At 46.1% G+C, this 19,181-nt stretch overlaps 1 protein-coding gene across 3 annotated transcripts in view; it reads right to left on the bottom strand.

Annotated features, from left to right (window-relative positions):
• Nucleotides 1–15,738: 15,738 nt before the first annotated feature.
• AMOT (angiomotin) overlaps nt 15,739–19,181 on the bottom strand; it is a 70,025-nt gene continuing 66,582 nt past the window's right edge. For all 3 annotated transcript variants that reach the window (XM_080989780.1, XM_080989779.1, XM_080989778.1), the window contains one exon: nt 15,739–18,706. In XM_080989780.1, the coding sequence (XP_080845906.1) occupies nt 18,606–18,706 (101 nt within the window). In that variant the 3' untranslated portion in view covers nt 15,739–18,605. The remainder of the gene's footprint in view (nt 18,707–19,181) is intronic.

Below are 19,181 nucleotides of genomic sequence, written 5' to 3'. Positions count from 1 at the left end.
ACTAATCCTTGGATGGATGACCTGTGGTCTTCCTCCTACAATCACCCCTGTCCATAGACCACCCTGGCAAGGGCTGATGGAGTCAAGGATGACCTGTGGTCTTTCTCCTACAATCATCCCTGTCCATAGACCACCCTGGCAAGGGCTGATGGAGTCAAGGATGACCTGTGGTCTTTCTCCTACAATCATCCCTGTCCATAGACCACCCTGGCAAGGACTGATGGAGTCAAGGATGACCTGTGGTCTTTCTCCTACAATCATCCCTGTCCATAGACCACCCTGGCAAGGGCTGATGGAAGTCCAACAGTTGGAGGCACCACATTGGCTAGTCCCATTCTGTGCACTTGGTCTCTGTATTACATTTGTGCAAATAAAAGTTTTTGAGTGCATATAGTTAAAATCTGAGCACTGTATACATCTGTCCTTCACAAATCCCATGTTGGAAGCCTTATCTATATCTATATCCATTTCCTTTGCTTTAATCTACATAGATTAGATACTAGAGCACAGTTTGAAGCATCTGCTGTCCTTCCTTGCACTGACAGGCTAGCTTTCCTCTGCTAAGCTCAATTCAGCAAATGCAAGCTCTCATCAGGTAATATGTAGTACAGTTTTGTTCTGAAAACATTTGCTGGGTCCTTTCCCTTCAAAACTTGTAGGGGTGGGATGATAAGGATCGATCTTCTAAATATACTTTGGGTCCTACTGTCATAAGCAGAAAGTGTGTGCCATAAAGTGATGTGGATTTTCAAAAAACACACACAAAAAGCACCCTCCACTGCCCTAAATCAGTTGAGTTTTTAGAGTACAGTGGTACCTCGGGTTACAAACGCTTTAGGTTACAGACTCTGCTAACCCAGAAATAGTTCCTCGGGTTAAGAACTTTGCTTCAGGATAAGGACAGAAATTGCGCAGTGGCGACTCGGCAGCAGCGGGAGGCCCCATTAGCTAAAGTGGTGCTTCAAGTTAAGAACAGTTTCAGGTTAAGAATGGACCTCCGGAACGAATTAAATTCTTAACCCGAGGTACCACTGTAAAATCTGGGTAAAATTTTGGGGTAAAATCTGTTTGGAAAAATTAACTAATTTTCCTTCTGTAAAATGGGTGACCTATTGCCTCGAGTGGGGGTTAAAGGAGTGATCCACCTCGCTCATCTCTGCCTTGTCATCTTCGTGCTGTTTCAAACTGCTAGTCTCCACGCTGTTCAACATTTTTATTTGTGCGTAGCACGTAAAGTGGTCCCTAGAAGCTCACAAGTACAGCAACTGCTGGCCAGGCTTAAGTACTATTATTTACTTACATTTTTTTACATTTATACACCACCTTTTCCTCCAAGGTGGCTTTCATGATTTTCCCCATCCCTCATTAGTTTTCCCACAACAATCCTGTGAAGTAGGTTCAGCTAACAGGTAGTGACTGAACCAAGGACACACAATGAGGTTCATGGCTGAGTGGGGATTTGAACCCTACTCTCCCAGGTCCACCCCTCTAACTCAGGGGTAGTCAACCTTTTTTATACCTACCGCCCACTAATGCATCTTTCTTGATGGTAAAATTTCCTTACCGCCCACCAGTGCTCGATAGAAGGAGGATTCAGCTTGTGCCGTAGAACCCCCTACTGCCCACCTAGAATCCTGAAATGCCCACTAGTGGGCTGTAGGGACCAGGTTGACAACCCCTGCTCTAACCATTATCCCACATTGGCTCTCAGATTTGCCTCCCACCCTTTCAAAAAAAAAAGCCAGGGCAGCAAACATCAAATGTTGCAGCCATGACTACCATATTGGCCTCACTCCCCCCGCCCCAAATTCCAACCCTGAAAAGTTAAAGTGCGGCTTATATTCACAACTTTATGGTATGCAGCCAGGAGCGCAGTGAAGCGTCACCCTCCCCACATGCAGTCCCCTGTCCTCTCCCCCAAGGCCAGAAAGGGAGAGAGCGAGGAAGAGGAAAGGCCACCAGCAACGCAGCGTGGCTCCCCCCCTCCCAATATGCAGCCAGGAGCAGCAAGGAAGGGAGTGGCTTATATTCGGGTACCGTATTTTTCGCCCCATAGGGCGCACCAGCCCATAGGGTGCACCTAGTTTTTTGGGGGGGGAATAAAGAAAAAAAATTATTTCCCCCCCCCAGGTGCGGGGCTGGGGCGGGGGAAGCCCGACCTTCCCCCGACCCCAGCCCCCAGAACAGGCTGCTATCCGCAAGCCTAGGGAGCCCGGCGGGAAGTCGCGCCGGTCTCCCCAGGCTTGTGGAGAGCTGCCCGAAGCCCAGGGCGCGCACCCCAGGTTTCGGGATGCAGGCAGCTCTCTGCAAGCCGTGGGAGCCTGGCGAGACTTCCTGCCGGGCTCCCACAGCTTGCGGAGAGGTGCCCGAAGCCCAGGGTGCGCTCCGCTGCGCGCCCCAGGCTTTGGGATGCAGGCAGCTCTCTGCAAGCTGTGGGAGCCCGGCGGGAACTCCCGCGGGCTCCCAAGGCTTGCGGATAGCTTCCTGAAGCCTGGAGAGCGAGAGGGGTCGATGCGCACTGACCCCTCTCGCTCTCCAGGCTTCAGAGAAAGCCTGCATTCGCCCCATAGGACGCACACACATTTCCCCTTCATTTTTGGAGGGGAAAAACTGCGTCCTATAGGGCAAAAAATACGGTAATTTTTCTTTTCCCCTCTCCAATTTTAAAGGTGTGGCTTATATTCGGGCCAATACGGTATCTTAAGTTGATCTCAACACTATTTTTGCAGCTGGGCAGGCATACACACACACACACACACACACACACACACACAGAGAGAGAGAGAGAGAGAGAGAGAGAGACACCAAAGTAGCAAGTTTAAAAATGAGGTTATGCTGTAGGCCCAATCGCCTTCTCAATCTGGCCTGTGGACGGTCTGGGAATCAGCATGTTTTTACATGAGTAGAATGTGTGCTTTTATTTAAAATGCATCTCTGGATTATTTATGGGGCATAGGAATTTGTTCATTTCCCCCAAAAAATATAGTCCGGCCCCCCACAAGGTCTGAGGGATGGTGGACCGGCCCACAGCTGATAAGTTTGCTGATCCCTGCTGTAGGTGATTCAATGTAGGATCTCACTATTTTGCTGTAGAACTAGATGAGACCTAGACCATGCAAAGCCATAATCAATAAAATGTCTGTCCCTCTGCCCATCTATGGTGAGACATTAAGCTTCCAGGCAAAGGTTGGAAGTGAGCAGGGGAGGATGCTCCCACCCCCTATGGATTTCCAGAATGTTAAACAACTTAGATATTTAAGACAGCTTTATTCCTTTTTGCATTTCCAGACAGCACCCAGACCTGCACCAGATTGCCAAAAAGATTGATGAGCTGAGCCCACCATGGCCAACCACAGAACACAAACATGGACACCCTCAATCTGCTTCCTGCTGATCATCCCCTCACAACCTCTCTGCCAAGAGTCACATTCCTGAAACATTGAGCCAACAATCAGTGTAGCAACAAGAGGGGAGATGGGGGGAAACAGGAAAGGACTGAGCACCTCTGATGTCTGCTCTGGCTTGCACAAACCAGCTGCCAAAGGAATTTTTCTCTGGATCTGACTGGTCAGCCTGACCTTAACCCTGAGCCCTTGGGCTTTCGGCCAGTCTTGTTCCACTGTTAAGGAAGGGAGGCTAAAACTGTCTTGGATGCCTGGGCTGTTTGTAATGCACAGGAATGGGTGATGAAGACTCTGGCAGCCTCTGCCTGTTATGGGGAGGCAAGGCAGACAGACGTTGCTCAGCAGTAGAGCATCTACGTGGCATGAAGAGACTCCCAGTTTCAATCCCTGGAATCTCCAGGTAGGAGTAGGAGAAGACTCCTGCCTGAAACTTTGAAGAGCCATTGCTGGTCCATGTAGCTGATATTGAGCCAGATGGACCAATGGTCTGATTGCATATAAGGCTGCTTCCTATGCACCTTGACACACTGGCTGCCTTGGAGAGGAGCAGGACAGGCAGGCAAATCAGGTGTAGAAGGGCAAGCAGACCTGCCCAAGGACATTCTCCAGGAGCCTGAGAGCACAGAGTCCTAAGGGCTGGAGGCACACATTCAAGCACCTCCCAGTTCCAGGGAGACTTGGAGGGTCTGGAATTGGAACAACAGGTGATTCAGATTCTCCATGGATTGCCATTTGCTCCAGTTCAGTGGTAAAGAGTGAGGTTTTGCAGGACAAAATGGGAAGAAAAAGAAAAAGTGATTGGACACAATGCTTTAAAGTGTGGGCCTGTGCCTAGAAACACAGCAAGAAAAGAAAGTCAGGGTGAGCCCTGAGACTAATGGGGAGGGCCAATCACCCATGGGACTGGTTGGAAGTAAGTAGGGAGGTGGGCTTGTAGGAATCAAGAGGTGGGGCAGTGCCTCATTTGCCCTGATGCACCAGCCTCCAGTCATGTAATGGTGGATTCAAAAGTGCACGGTCCATTCATGATAGCCATGGACATACACTTTTCCAAAATAATACAACTGTTTAAGATTATACAATCATCTTATCATACAATCTTATAATCTTAAATCAATCAAGAATCTTAAATCCTGGTATTGACACAATGTTTTTGTATTATATATTTTGTATTTTTTATATTGTAATTGTGTGTTGTGAACCGCCCTGAGATCTACAGATAAAGGGTGGTATGCAGATTTAATAAATTGAATCATCAACGTCACTGACCTAAGGCAATCCCCTAACAGTTGGTACAGAAGTCTGCTGCTATCCAATATCCCTTTGTGCCAGTCCCCATAGTGCAGCCAAACTTTATTACTACAGTAAAAGCTGAATCCTACAGATACTTATATGAAATTTCAAATGATACTGTCTGCCCCTGGGGGGCAGTGAGGTTACCTGGGAGTGGGGGTCGCTAAGAGGCAAGGGGCTGGCAGGGGAGCACTGGAGGGGTACAGTGTGATTGCATACTATGCACATTAAATTTACACATTAAGCAGTTGCAAACACACACATGGAAGGCAGGGAGCTTGCAATAGGGTTGCCATATTTCCAACAGTGAAAATCTGAATAGAAAAGTTGTTCAGCTTTCTTTTTTTTTGCTTTGCCCAAAGTTGTTGAGCTTTTTGGGCAAAATCACTTTAGAAAATGCCTTCCTCGAGCTATTTTTATGGGAAAACGGGCACTGCCATACGTCCAAATTTTCCCGGATGTTTTACCGATTCCTGCACAGATACTGCTGTCAACTGCAGTAGAAGAAGAATCTTTATTTGCACCAGCTACTAGCCATAGCAATAAAACTGAATAAAATGTACTGAAGATACAGGTTAAAACTTAACTATAGAAAATACATTTGGGGGGTTTACATCAACAATCAAATAGCAGATCTTATTCTAATTGCCCCTGCTAAAAACCTTGCAGTTTTCTCTGTCACCTGCTCATCTTGATCTGCATCTTGATCTGCTAAAAGAAAGAACACAGTAGCAATGGTTGAGCGACCTGGCAAGAACAATAATAGAGGGGTAATAACCTCACTCCTCAAATCTTTATAAAGAGTGCAAGTCAGAAGCACATGAGCCACTGACTCAATACTGCCATCTCCACAGGGACATAACCATTTTTCTAGTGGAATTTTTTGAAATCGACCCTCAAATACAATCTTGTGAAAGTGAAAAGCGCACCTGTATTTTGGAATTGTTAAATTTTGCAAATAGGGTGCCAAAGTGTCATAATGACTAATTGGAAAATAATCATACCATGGACAAAATTTCCTTATTGTGGCCAGATTATTCTGTCACTCAGTATCATATATGCACTAATTAAATTATTTGCTTTACTGAAGTCCAGTATTAATAACTATTGTGGTGATAAACCAGAAAAGTAAAGCTTTTGGTTGACAACTTTAGTCCAAGCACTCTCACGACAAGCTTGTGATACTAAGGGTAGTAGACCAGTGGGGTTTAAATTTAGGCGAAGCCAATAATTAAATGTCCTACGCCAAATCTGTAATTAAACAGAGGGGAGGTTACCCTCTAAGCACAATGAAGCATTTGGAACACAGGATGGAACAGAATTTTTTTTTTGCCTTAGGAATTTAGATTGAGCATATTCTGTAGATCCAAGGTGAGGGCCTGTCCAAATATGAGCCCCATATAATAACTCTGCTAGGGGTTTAGTTTTAAGCGCTCCAAGTGCTGATGGTATGTGATTGCCACCTTTTGTATGGAAAAAGTGTGTAAGAATTTTGGCACTTTGGGATGCTTTTTGCTTTGCATATTTCTGAAGCGCTCCCCATGACCCTGTTGCCTGGAAAATAAGGCTGAAGTATTTAAAGACTTTAACTTGTTCAATCAACTGATTATACCATCTATGGGTTCTACAGTTTCTTGTATTCTTGTAATTTACAGCCAGCTGTTTTCTTTGGCAGTAAGCCAACTGCAGTATTCCAGATATGACATATTGACATATGGTAAGGTTACCAGATGTCCCCATTTCCTGGGGACAGTCCCCAGATCAGTCCCCTGACAAAATCCATCTATTTAGTAGGGAGTTGAAAAGTGTCCCTGGATTCATTGAAAAAAATCTGGTAACCTTAGCATATGGCAACCCTAGCTTATGAGCTCTTTTTGTGCAGAGTTTATCTGGTATGGAAAGAGCTTTTCAGCTCTCTGCCTTGCTTACCAGGCAAGGCCCACTCAGTGTGTGGACTCTGAGATGCTCTCACAAGATATTGCAGGGCTGGGATGCTGAGAGGGCCCTGCCCCTTAAGCAATGCAGAGAGCTCAAAAGCTCATTTTGCACCTGGTAAGCCAAGCAGACCCAATGCAAAAAGGCCCTCTCAGCATGCAGGTTACAGAAGGGTAAAGATGTTCCCATATGGATTGTTCAAGTATGTGTTCTTGTGGATACATGGAACTCTTGGAACTAAATCCCTGTGTAAGATGCAATCATACTCTTAAAAGGTCGAAAGATTTTAAAAAGCTGGTATCACTGGATCATGTTCGTCAATTGTTTTGAATTACTTAAACAAAATAGTTCTAATGGATTTTGATTAATGGAAATGGTTGTTCCAGCTTAGGTTCATGGCTCTCACAAGCCACTCTTGAATTCCTATATTGATTATTTAGGAACGTTACTGTTGTGACGTGGGGTTTGTGATTTCAGCTCTCCTGATATAACATGCTGGAGACAGTTCTCTAGTAACACTTCTTTATTAAAGCAACAAGACTGACTACTGGGGAGAGGAAAGCTACATTTATAGGGACAGGGAACTAGCAAGAAAGGATACATTTTGGAGGGAACAATATCAGGCAATCACAGTCCTGCCTTTTGGAGGGAACCAATAAGACAGAGGATCCAAATACAGCAGCTTAAATGAACCAATAGTAGCTGTACCCTCTGGAACCAAAAGGCAGTTACTTTACCCTAATGCAAATACAGACAATAATAATACAGATATAAAATCCTTTGACTCAATACACAACACCCCTTCCCCCCTAGTGAGCACAGCAGACGTAATCTCTCAGGTACTGTGGGGGCCTACAACTTCTACTTGATCTCCTGACAACAGGTGTTGCAGGTTCTGGATTGGGTGTTACCTGTGGTAGAGGGGCTGCTCTAGGGGTTTCGTCAGGAACAGATGGAGTCCCCGACATCTCAGGGTCCCCTATCTGTACCTCGTCATTGTGAGGACTAGCAGACCCTGGTTCATTTGTTAAAGCCCCTGGTGATTGCACCTCTGGGCCATTTTCACTCTGGTCTTGCAGCTCTGCGTCGTTAGCCAGGGATGAATTATCTGGCTCCTCCCTGCTGAGCGCCCGGCGCCTCAGCTGATCTATATGTCTCTTCCACACTTGCCCGTTTTCCAAGGTCACATAATAGGACACAGGTCCACTAGCCCGGGTGACCACACCAGCCACCCACCGCGAATCTCGTGAATAGTTCCTCACCCAGACCAGATCTTCAGGGGCGAGATACCTTGTTGTGTCAGTCTCAGCCTGGGGGTTTGCTCTTGAATTATGGTTTGGCATTTTATCCGGGTGGACATAATCCAGCACCGTTACCAGTCTCCTACCCAAGAGCAGCTCAGCTGGCGACTTGCCCGTTGCGGTACACGGCGTCGCATGCTGCAAAAATAACATTCGCGCGATGCGAGCTGACCAGTTACCCTCCATTAAGCGCGCAATGGATTCTTTGGCTGTTCTTACCATGCGCTCAGCCTGCCCATTGGAGGATGGGTGAAAGGGCGCGGATGTGACCCCTCTTATGAAGTTATCAGCCAAGAATGCCCTGAATTCTTGGGATACAAAAGCTGCCCCATTATCTGATTCAATGGTCTCAGGTAACCCGTGGGTTGCAAACAGCTGCCTCAACACCTTGATGACGGCAGCTGATGCCATGCTAGGGACCATCGCCACTTCTAACCATTTGGAATATGCATCAACGATAACCAAAAAGACCTTTCCTTGGAATGGCCCAGCAAAATCTAAGTGCAGCCGGCTCCAGGGAGATCTGGACTGCTCCCACCAGTGGACTGGTGCTCTGGCCACTTCCGGCCGCACCTCTTGGCATGCCTTGCATGTTCGTACCCATTGTTCTATGTTCTGGTCCATTCCAGGCCACCACACATAACATCGGGCTAGCGACTTCATCCTGACCATTCCCGGGTGTCCCATGTGAAGCGTCTCAAGAACCCTGTTTCTCAGTGGTGCTGGGATGATGACCCTATCTCCCCACAGGAGACAACCCTTATGCATGGACAACTCGTGCTGCCTAGTCGCATAAGGCCTGAATTTGTCTTCATGCGGACCACCTGGCCACCCCCTCCCCACCCAAGTGAGCACACGGGAGAGAACAGCATCTTTCCTCGTTTTCTCAGCTATATCAGTAGCCGTTACAGGAGCCCCCGGAAGTGTTTCCAGCATCATTATGTGCTCCGCTGGAGCAGGATCCTCAGTGCTCCCGCCAGGAAGGGGCAATCGACTCAGCGCATCCGCGTGGCACAACCGTTTCCCCAGCACATGGGTCAAGGTGTACTGGAACCCGTTCAGGAATATAGACCAACGTAACATTCTGGGGGAGAGAATTTGTGGCGTTTGTTTGTTCGGGTTGAACAACCCTAACAGTGGCTTGTGGTCCGTTTCAATGTAGAAATGGCGACCGTACACATAATCATGGAACTTTTTGATTCCTGCCACAATTGCAAGCGCCTCTTTGTCAATTTGAGCATAGTTGCGCTCCGTGGGCGACAACGTACGGGAATAGAAAGAGATGGGCTTTTCCGACCCATCCGGTTCCCTATGACTTAGCACCGCCCCCAGGCCGTATTGAGAGGCATCACATGCCAGGACCAGAGGCTTTGACTCGTCATAATGAGCAAGGACACTCCTGCTACTCAGCATTCCTCGCAAGGAGTCAAAAGCCTTCTGCTGCCCCTGCCCCCATCGCCACACATTCTTTTTCTGCAACAGTCTATGTAATGGTTCAGCTACCGAAGCTTTCTGGGGTAAGAACGAATGATAAAAGTTAATAAGTCCCAGGAATGACTGCAACTCCGTCTTGTTCTGTGGTCGTGGCGCCTCGATGATGGCCTTAATCTTAGCATCTGTGGGGTGGATGCCTGATGCATCAATTTTAAACCCCAAGAAATCCACAGTTGGCACCCCAAAACTGCATTTTTCCTTTTTCAGTTGCAACCCCACCTCCTTGAACTTGAGCAACACTGCACGAACACGCGCGACCAGTTCCTGTGGGTCTTTTCCAGCAATCAAAACGTCATCAAAAAATGGCAAGACCCCCGGCAGACCTCTTAACAGGTGTTCCATGAGCCCTTGAAAAATCCCTGGGGCCACACAAACTCCAAATTGTAATCTGTTAACTCTGAACGCCCCTTTATGTGTGACAATAGTCTGTGCTTCCGCTGATTGTGGGGTTACTGGCAGCTGTTGGTAAGCTTGTGCCAGGTCAATTTTGGCGAACACCTTGCCCCCAGCCAGTTTAGCCAACAGATGTGATACGACTGGAATGGGGTATGAGTTTCCCCTGAGTGCCTTATTGATAGTACATTTGTAATCTGCACAGATCCTGACTTCCCCATTTGCTTTAAGGGGCGTGACGATTGGAGTCTCCCACTTAGCAGAGTCCACGGGTGAGAGAACTCCCTGCTTGACCAATTTATCCAGCTCTGCTTCGATCTTGGGTTGCAGTGCAAATGGCACTCGCCTTGGTTTGAGTCGGATTGGGGCCACCCCAGGGTCCAACTCGAAGTCAACTGGGGGCCCTTTATAACAACCCAGTTTTCCATTAAAGAGACCAGCAAATTCTTTGCATAATGCCTCGCTCATCTCAGGGCAGGTTTGGATTGAATTAAGCCCTGATATACTCAGTCCCAGGGCGGGGAACCAGTCAGTGCCCAGGAGACTGGGGCGACTGCCCTTCGCAATCACCAGTTTGAGTACAGCCTGTTTGTCCCGGAACTGTACTCTCACGGCACACATTCCCATAACATGGATGCGGCCCGCTGAGTATGACTGCAAGGTTGCCGGGAAGGGTTCCAGAGGGGGCAACTTACCCCTGGGGAAGAATGTCCTCGCGGTCTGGTCCGACACGATAGTGAATCCAGATCCGGAGTCCACCTCCATGTCGCACTGCTGACCCTCAATCTTCACCTTGACGTGTGCCTTGCCTTGTGCTGGAAACTGCACGACCCTCCCGTTGATCTCCGTAACGTAGTGGCAGTCCTTTAGAAAATGGGTTGCTGCGGGCGGTCTGCGATGCTCCGGTCTAGGTGCTCCTGTCGCTCCCAACGCCGCCGATCTACAGACCCTGGCGATGTGACCTGTCTTCCCGCACATCCGGCACATAGCATCCCGGAAACGACAACTCTTCCGCTCATGGTTTCCGCCACAACCTGGGCACCTGCCTCGGTGATCTTTGTGCACTGTGCAGGCCTGACTCACTGACTCGACCCCACGGACTGGGCTCTGGCTCGGAGTAGCCTCTAGCTCGTCCATGGCATGCGCAACTTCTATCTGTGGCTTAGGGGCCTTGCGACTGGCATCAAGCTCCTCTCTTTCATAATTCTCCGTGGCGGTGGCCTCCTTCAAGGCTGAAGCAAGGGTAACCTCTTCTTTAGCCACGATGCGTCTTCTGGCCTTCTTGCTGCTCAGACCACCGATAAACCAATCCAGGAGAGTCTCTTCCAGATTTTGGAAGTCGCAGTGCTGAGCGAGCTTCCGCAGTTCAGCCAGAAATGCAGATACAGACTCCCCAGCATGCTGCTGCCTCTTATGAAACTCCATCCGCCGAGCCATCTTGGTCTCAGTAGGCGCCAAGTGGCTTGTTAGGCAGGCAAGAATATCTTTGAGAGATGTCTCACTTAGCTTCGCTGGAGCAAGCAATGCCTTGGCCAGCTTGAAGGTCTCAGGCCCACAGTAGCTCAGGAATGTGGCCTTTCTTTTGCTGGCATCGGTGATCCCTTGAGCCTCTGCGAAGAACTCAAAGCGTTCAACGTAGTCTTCCCACGTGTCGGGCTCTGATGGCTGGAAGGGCTCCAATACCCTTGGACTCTCCATTGTCCTGTGGCAGGGTCGTCTTCTCAGCTGGCCAGTGAGTCTTGTTCTTAGCTGCAATCCGGACTCTGAGGCAGGGCTGCGTTTAACCGCTCCTCAGCATTCCGGATCCCATCCTCGTCGCCAGTTGTTGTGACGTGGGGTTTGTGATTTCAGCTCTCCTGATATAACATGCTGGAGACAGTTCTCTAGTAACACTTCTTTATTAAATCAACAAGACTGACTACTGGGGAGAGGAAAGCTACATTTATAGGGACAGGGAACTAGCAAGAAAGGATACATTTTGGAGGGAACAATATCAGGCAATCACAGTCCTGCCTTTTGGAGGGAACCAATAAGACAGAGGATCCAAATACAGCAGCTTAAATGAACCAATAGTAGCTGTACCCTCTGGAACCAAAAGGCAGTTACTTTACCCTAATGCAAATACAGACAATAATAATACAGATATAAAATCCTTTGACTCAATACACAACAGTTACTATTTTGGAACTAAGTCTAGTTTCACTGCCTATGCAACTTTTTCTGAATGCTGTATGGAAAAGCACACAAATTTTACCTTTGGAGAGTTTGTAAGTAAACCATTTTTAACTTACAAAACCTGTGGTATTTTTCTTTGCTAGGGGAAGAGGGGAACCTTGAAACTCACAAGGGGATATTTTAAAGGTCTAACATCCTATATTTCCTTACCATACTGCATATTTTTTACTTTAAATCTCTGTAGTTCTCACACCAAAAAATACTTGCCCCAAACTTGGATCTTGGCACCCAATAATTCTCCTTTTTATATACAAGCAACTCCCCATTTATGCATGCTCTATTTGCGCATGACCATGCACACAAGTGGTGCTGGGAGCCTGGAAGTGGAACCTGGAAATGGGGAGCACCCTGGAAAGTTCTCCTGGCTTGTGAGGAGGACTTTTCCAGGGCCCAAAGAAGATGTCCCATAAATGTGTTGTGAGATCTGCTTTAAAACAACAACAACAACAACAACAACAACAACAACAACAACAACAACACCCTGCTGCTATTCACTGCTGTGAGTTTGTTTTTAGGTTGCATTTTGCCCTGTCTTTAGTTGTGTTTTTATCTTGCTTTGTACTGTGTGTCAGTTTGGTGCCTTTGTGTACTTTTGTTGAAAGGTTAGGTGTGTATGTTCATACATCCACAGATAAATGCATGTGGCTAAAAGCTTAGCGGTTCAATCTCCATGAGGTTGGGCAAGACTTCAGACTCTGGAAAAGAGCAGCTGCCAGTCAGTGTAGATAATACTGAGCTAGATGAACCTCTGATTCACTATATAGCAGCTTCCATCATAGCCAAGTTTAATTTTAAAATAGGTTTACATGGATAAGACAAGGCACTAGAAATTGCCTTGACTTTTAAAGTAGCTTACCTTTTTAAGCAGCCAAAATCCTTTCATGGCTCATGTTTTATTGCAGAGAATTTCGATGACAGATGTGTAAAGAATGTTATTCCACCCCAAAGTTATGTTTCTTCTTATCATCAGTATTGTGGTGGTGGACTTTCCTCTAGCTGCAAGATGGAATCTAATGCACAGGATGTTTTGGTTGCCCCATGAATGTTTCAGGAAAGATTTAGATTTAGGTTTCTCATCTCTGCCAAAAAGGAGTCAGCAAACATTTCCCTAAGCGGCAGCTGCATCCTTGAGAGGAAAAGGGATCCTGTTTCAGAGCTTTGGCCCAGGGCAATATGTGAGCCACAAAGCTGTGTGGGACTCACCTGCCCTACATCTTGACAGCCTGTTTTTGCAGGAGCTGCAAAAGTTGAAGGTCCACTGTCATCTTGGGGGTTAGAGCTTATTTCGGTAAACCACACATTGGGCCAGCCTGCTCCGTTATAACTATTTCTGCTGTGTGCATGTTCATTTTGCCCCCATTCCAATGCAAAATGCTTTGTGTAGTGATCATCCCCGCAGCCAAAGAGATGTAGAGGCAAGGTGAGCTGTGTGGTCTCTCTTTAGCCCATGTCAGCGAGGAAAAGGAAGTTAGCTCTTCTATTGTGCCACTTGCACAATTAAAGTGCTCTAGTAAAGGACCCCTGACAATTAAGTCCAGTCAGACTCTGGGTTTGCGGCGCTCATCTCACTTTACAGGCCAAGGGAGCTGGCGTTTTTCCGGGTCATGTGGCCAGCATGACTAAGCTGTTTACCTTCCCGTTGGAGTGGTACCTACTGTTGTGGGGATTCAAACTGCCGACCTTCTGATCGGCAAGCCCAAGAAGCTCAGTGGTTTAGACCACAGAGCCACCCGCATCCCTCTACAAAGCTACTATTGAGGCCAGCCTTCCAGAAATCCTGGCATGTCGCCAATTATTTGAACAACAATTCCCATCACCCTTGACTATCTAGCTGTAGTGATTTAGTGATTGATGGAAGTTGTAGTCCAATCATCTAGAAGGCACCACATAATGAAAAGCTGATTTAGACATTCTCTAATGACAAACAAATACATCAGCTGGCAGGAGGTTGATGCAATTGTAAGTCAGCGAAATTCTGTTCTTATAATTTAAATGGCTAAAAATTATAGTTTGCTCTGGCCCACTTCCGCAGCTACTATAGGTACCATAGCACCCATTCCACATGTCCTTTCGTGTGGCAGCCCCTACACTTTGGAACTCCCTGCCTGTTGACATCAGGCTTCACTGTATTCCTTTTGACGTCTGCTAAAAACATTTTTTAGACAAGCTTAGAAAGTTGGTGCAAGCTTTAATCTGTTTTTAGTCTATTATTATTTTAACTTTTTGAAAGTCTTACATTGTTATTCATTATTCCCCGGGTTTCCCCACCAGCCGGAGCTCAAATCAGGTGGGCACCATTGCCATTATAAGAGAATAAGCGAGGTGTTCATGGTGAGTTCCAGCACCTCTTTTTCTAGGAAAATAGCACTGGTTCTTCTTGTTGATAAAGTTTATTATTTTATCTTTTTTCGTAAACGGATTTGAGGGCTTCCCCTCCCCCTTACAATCAAATGGTGTAAAAAAAAATTAATGAAACGAAAGATAAATAATTGTTTATCCTGACTTGCTGTGGGGCAGAGCCTAAGCCCCACTTGCTCTGCCAGCAAAAGGGGAGAGAATATTGGACTGGGGTGAGCAGCAACCTGGGCAATCTAGGTTGCCAACTTACCCAAGTCAGGCCACAAAAGTGAAGTCGAAGCGGGTAAGAATCAACCAGGCAACATAAAAGGTGTCCAATTTCTAGCAGTTAAGAGCCTTGCTCTGTTGGCCACCGTTAATCAACACAAGAGGGGTGGTGGTCACCCCACTGCCAAATTTCTGTGTCAGTGGTTAGGCTTGCAAACGTTTTTTCTCCTTTGATTTTAGGCAAATAGCTAGAAATTAAAAAGGCGAGATTTCCTGAGACTAAAATGCATGAAGAGGCGAAAGTGTCATCTGACACAATTTGGGCAGGGCACTACTAAAGGCACAACAGCCCTGTCAGGAAAAAACACAAACAACAATGCCTGCTGGAGGGGGGGGGGGACAGAGTGGACCTTTTGCATTGATCCCTGAGAACACTCTGAGATTTGTTGTGTTTCTCAGTATGTGACTAACCTTTGCAGATATGTTGGGCAGACCAATGGGCATGGCGGCTGGGAGCTGGAGTACAACAACTGGAGTTAAGAACCACTGTGGTGTAGTGGTGAGAGCAGTAATGGCCCCTCTATATGTGTAGTCAAAACATCTGCAGGCCACCACATGGCCTACCCCTGGGTTAGAACACTGGACTAGGCCAGTGTTTCCTAAACCTGGGTCTCCAGCTGGTTTTTGGACTACAATTCCCATCATCCCTGACTCCTGGTCCTGCTAGCTAGGGATGATGGGAGTTGTAGTCCAAAAAGTTTGGGAAACACTGGACTAGGCCCTTGCAGTCCTCTGTTCAAATCCTGAGAGCCTCAAGTTAGCCACCCCTGTTGCAAATGCAGTGGTACCTCGGGTTACATACGCTTCAGGTTACAGACTCCGCTAACCCAGAAATAGTACCTCAGGTTAAGAACTTTGCTTTAGGATGAGAACAGAAATCGTGTGGCGGCAGCAGCGGGAGGCTCCATTAGCTAAAGTGGTGCTTCAGGTTTCAGGTTAAGAACGGACCTCCAGAATGAATTAAGTACTTAACCCGAGGTACCACTGTGTTTCCACCATCTAAACACTGATGTGGATACTGAAAAAGTAGAAGCGATAAAAACAGTCTGAAGCAAACATATTTGCAGAAACAATTTTATTTTCTCCATAAATACAGTACAGGTACACTTTGTCATGAGGTTTACAGTCTAGACATAAAAAATAATAATACACACATTCCTATACTGGTGCAGGAGAAGAAATATATATATATAGAGAGAGAGAGGCACCAAGCGAAGACATTCAACATGTTCAGAGTTCCGCAAATTCCCTCCTTCCAACAGACTGGAGACACAAGATGTTGGCATCACCCCTACAACCAGTTCCTGAATCATCTGGTCTAATGGGTCTGTTCCCAGTGGGAAGAAGTTGCAGGAAAGACCCCTGGAGTGTTGCGACAGGGTTGGGGGGAACGCAACTCCTGTTGCTTTGCTTTCAGAATCATAGGATTGGACGTAACCCTAAGGGTCAGTCCAACCCCCCTGCAACACGTAAGAAAAACTACAAAGCCTTCCTCTATACAATCTACACATAGTCTTCCCCACTGGTGCCTTCAAGATGTTTAGAACTACTACTGTCCCCCCTCCCCACTGGCCATGCAGGCTGGGGAAGATGGGAGTTGTGGTGTTCCCAGCTGGGGAAGACTCATCTACAGCATAGCTTCTATTACCCGAGTTTGTGTTAAAACTCTTAGTCTAACGTTTGGTTCAAGCACAAAGGTTATCAGTTTTATATTGTCTTGCCTCATGTCCAGTACCAATAAATTTTACAGAGGAAAAGAGAAGCAGAAGAAGGAGCGTTGCGCAGCATAACTTCTTCTAAGTAGTGTCAACTTCCAACTTAATTCCACAGCAGGCCAAAAGTTACATGCGAGGAAAACAACTTTTCCTAATTACCAGGCAGATTCCCAAAGTCCCATAATTAGCATAATGAAAAGAGTGGGTGACTAGTGGAAAACCTCACTTGCTTGCACAAAACTCCCAGCTACTATGAAGTTAATTTGCAGCAGCAGAGTTGCAAAAAATAAAAAATCAGCAGATTCAGGGTGTCCCCAAATGTGCATAGAGAAATCTCCTTCTCCTACCCAGCTTGGCACAACATTTTAGGGACGAACCTGCAGCCCTCCAGAACTCCTTCCGCTGGCCTGGGGTGAGTACACTCTCAAATAATTATATGGTATAAGATCACTTGCTTTGTCCCTGTTAAAGGGAAATTATCCTGAAGTTCAAAAGGCACCATAGGACACAATGGATTCTTCACTTTTTTAATGCCATTTCAGATCTTGATCTTCTGAAGATGCTAAGGGGAGGTTGCAATGCAACATGATCTCTCACCTACCACAGGATGGGAGGCACCTGGGTAAAGGAGACTAGACTCACACTCAGAAGGCACTTCCTTTTGGACACAACTTAACTCACAGTTTACATTTTGTTCAAGGGTTCCTTCTGTTGCCTCTGAATGACATAATCTAGTTACTCCTCCACTTTTGCTCATTTCTCTAATATACGTAACTTTGGGATCTGTGCTGGCAGTTGTTAAAAACATGTACGACAGAAACACATTCATTTTTCAAACTTTTAAATGCATGTTTGAAATCGATCCCTGCAAAGTTTGCTAACTAGTGCTGCAATATTTATGTGAGCTCCCAAGAAACAAAATAATGCAAGTTACAGGTGTGTGTCTATATGTATGGGTATGAAAACCTGAAACCTTAGGTATGAATCTATTATAATTTCTAAATGTGTGCAGAAGATTAATGAGAGTTTTCAGGAAAATGCAAGGTTTTCAACTTACAGGGTTGCTTTACTTTATTTAGAAAAGGACCCCAGTGTAACTATTATCTTGAGTAAGGCACTACATTCTTACATCAAAATATACAATTATTTTAAGAGAAAAAGCTGCTAACTTCTGGAATGAATCGATTATAGTCGAAGAAGGCATGTGGAAGAGGCAAAAATATGGTTTAGGGAAAACTCCCCAGCATGGCCACACAGAAAATCAAGTTTCTGTCTGGTGACACACCCTGCCACTTGCTTAGTTTAGCAGTAACTCCAGTCAAGCCAGCTGAATGGCTGCAGTTTAAACGGAACAGAACAGCAGAACAACATGGAGGAAAGGCTCACAGCTTGTTCACTGAAATCCTGAATGGGATGCATTATTCCTCATCCTGCTGCAAGGGTAGGAAGCCCTTTGACATATATGAAATAAACAGAAAACTCCCCTTACATCTTGGGGTATCTAACAAAAGGACAGAATGATATGAACAATAAGATGCATTTTTTAAAAAAACAAAAAAACGAGTGCAGGCACATTGTGGAAATCAACTTATTTTTTTCTAGTTCTGGAATGTTCTGTGAAAACGGACACTCTCATAAGGAGGGCAAGGAACGTGAAAAAAAAGTCGTCCCACCCTTTGGAGTCCCATACGTACAATGGTTCTCAGAGACCCCTGAATATTTGGGACACTTAAATGACACTCAAAAGTGACAGCACCATGTAATCATCTGGCAAAAAGAGAAACCTGGGAAGTAACAGGCTTTGTAAAAAGGCATTATGGACGTCAACGTCTAAATAAGGTCCTTACTTTCCTTACAACACAGGGTTGTTGTTTTTTAATAACAAAAAAAAAATACTGACATTTCAAAAATTTAGTGCATTTAGGAGCTTGGTTTAATTTTTATCCAGATGCTATCAGATCCAGTATTTTTAAAGAAACAGAAAGAAGGTATGGGAAAGAACCTTCTTAAAAAAACAACCCACAACTACTTTAATAATTTTGGAACAAAATATAAGTTAACCTGCCCATACCTTTGAGAAAATATATATATATACAAAACAGCAGGAAGCTCTGGCTTCCTTTACTATGATCTGCTTAAAAAAAAAAAAGTTTCACAGGGGGAGGGGTACGGAGACGCTTCTTGCTAGTCTGCTTCAGCTTTCGATTTCTTCAGATGAGATACTCCACCATTTCTGCATCGTTGAGGTCCTGCCCCAAATTCTGAGCTGGGTTCTTCCTTTCTAGAGTGTTGGAATGGAAAACTGGTGTATCTATAAAGCAAGAGAAGGAAATCAGTTTAAAAGGCGGCGGTGTGTGTGTAAGTTTATAGGGGTGGTAGCCAATTGACAACTACAGTATTTTTCGCACCATAAAATGCACCTGACCATAAGACGCACCTAGTTTTTAGAGGGGGGATGCAAGAAAAAAAATATTCTTTAAAGGGAGCGCTGAGCAGAGCCTGTATGCACCCCAGGCTCTGCTCAGCACTCCCTTTCATGAGCCGCGTGGAGCGTGTGTGTGGCACTTGTAGGCTTGTGGGCTGCCCTTCTCCCTCCTCGGGGAAAAACACCCAAGAACCGCACGCATGCTTCACACAGCTTTTTAAAGGGAGCGCGGCTCTTGGGGGCTTTTCCGGGAGGTGGGGGAAAGGACTGAGGGGCTAAGCCAGAAGCTAGAACAGCAAGAGGGAGTGCTGCGCAGAGATCCCTCTTGCTGTTCTGGCTTCTGGAATAGTTGCGCAGCCTG

Source organism: Podarcis pityusensis (assembly GCF_964106645.2).
Source record: "Podarcis pityusensis genome assembly, chromosome: Z".
Taxonomy (NCBI): Eukaryota; Metazoa; Chordata; class Lepidosauria; order Squamata; family Lacertidae; genus Podarcis; species Podarcis pityusensis.
Note: the sequence above shows the minus strand (reverse complement) of the source record. Positions and strands in the feature narration are given on the sequence as shown.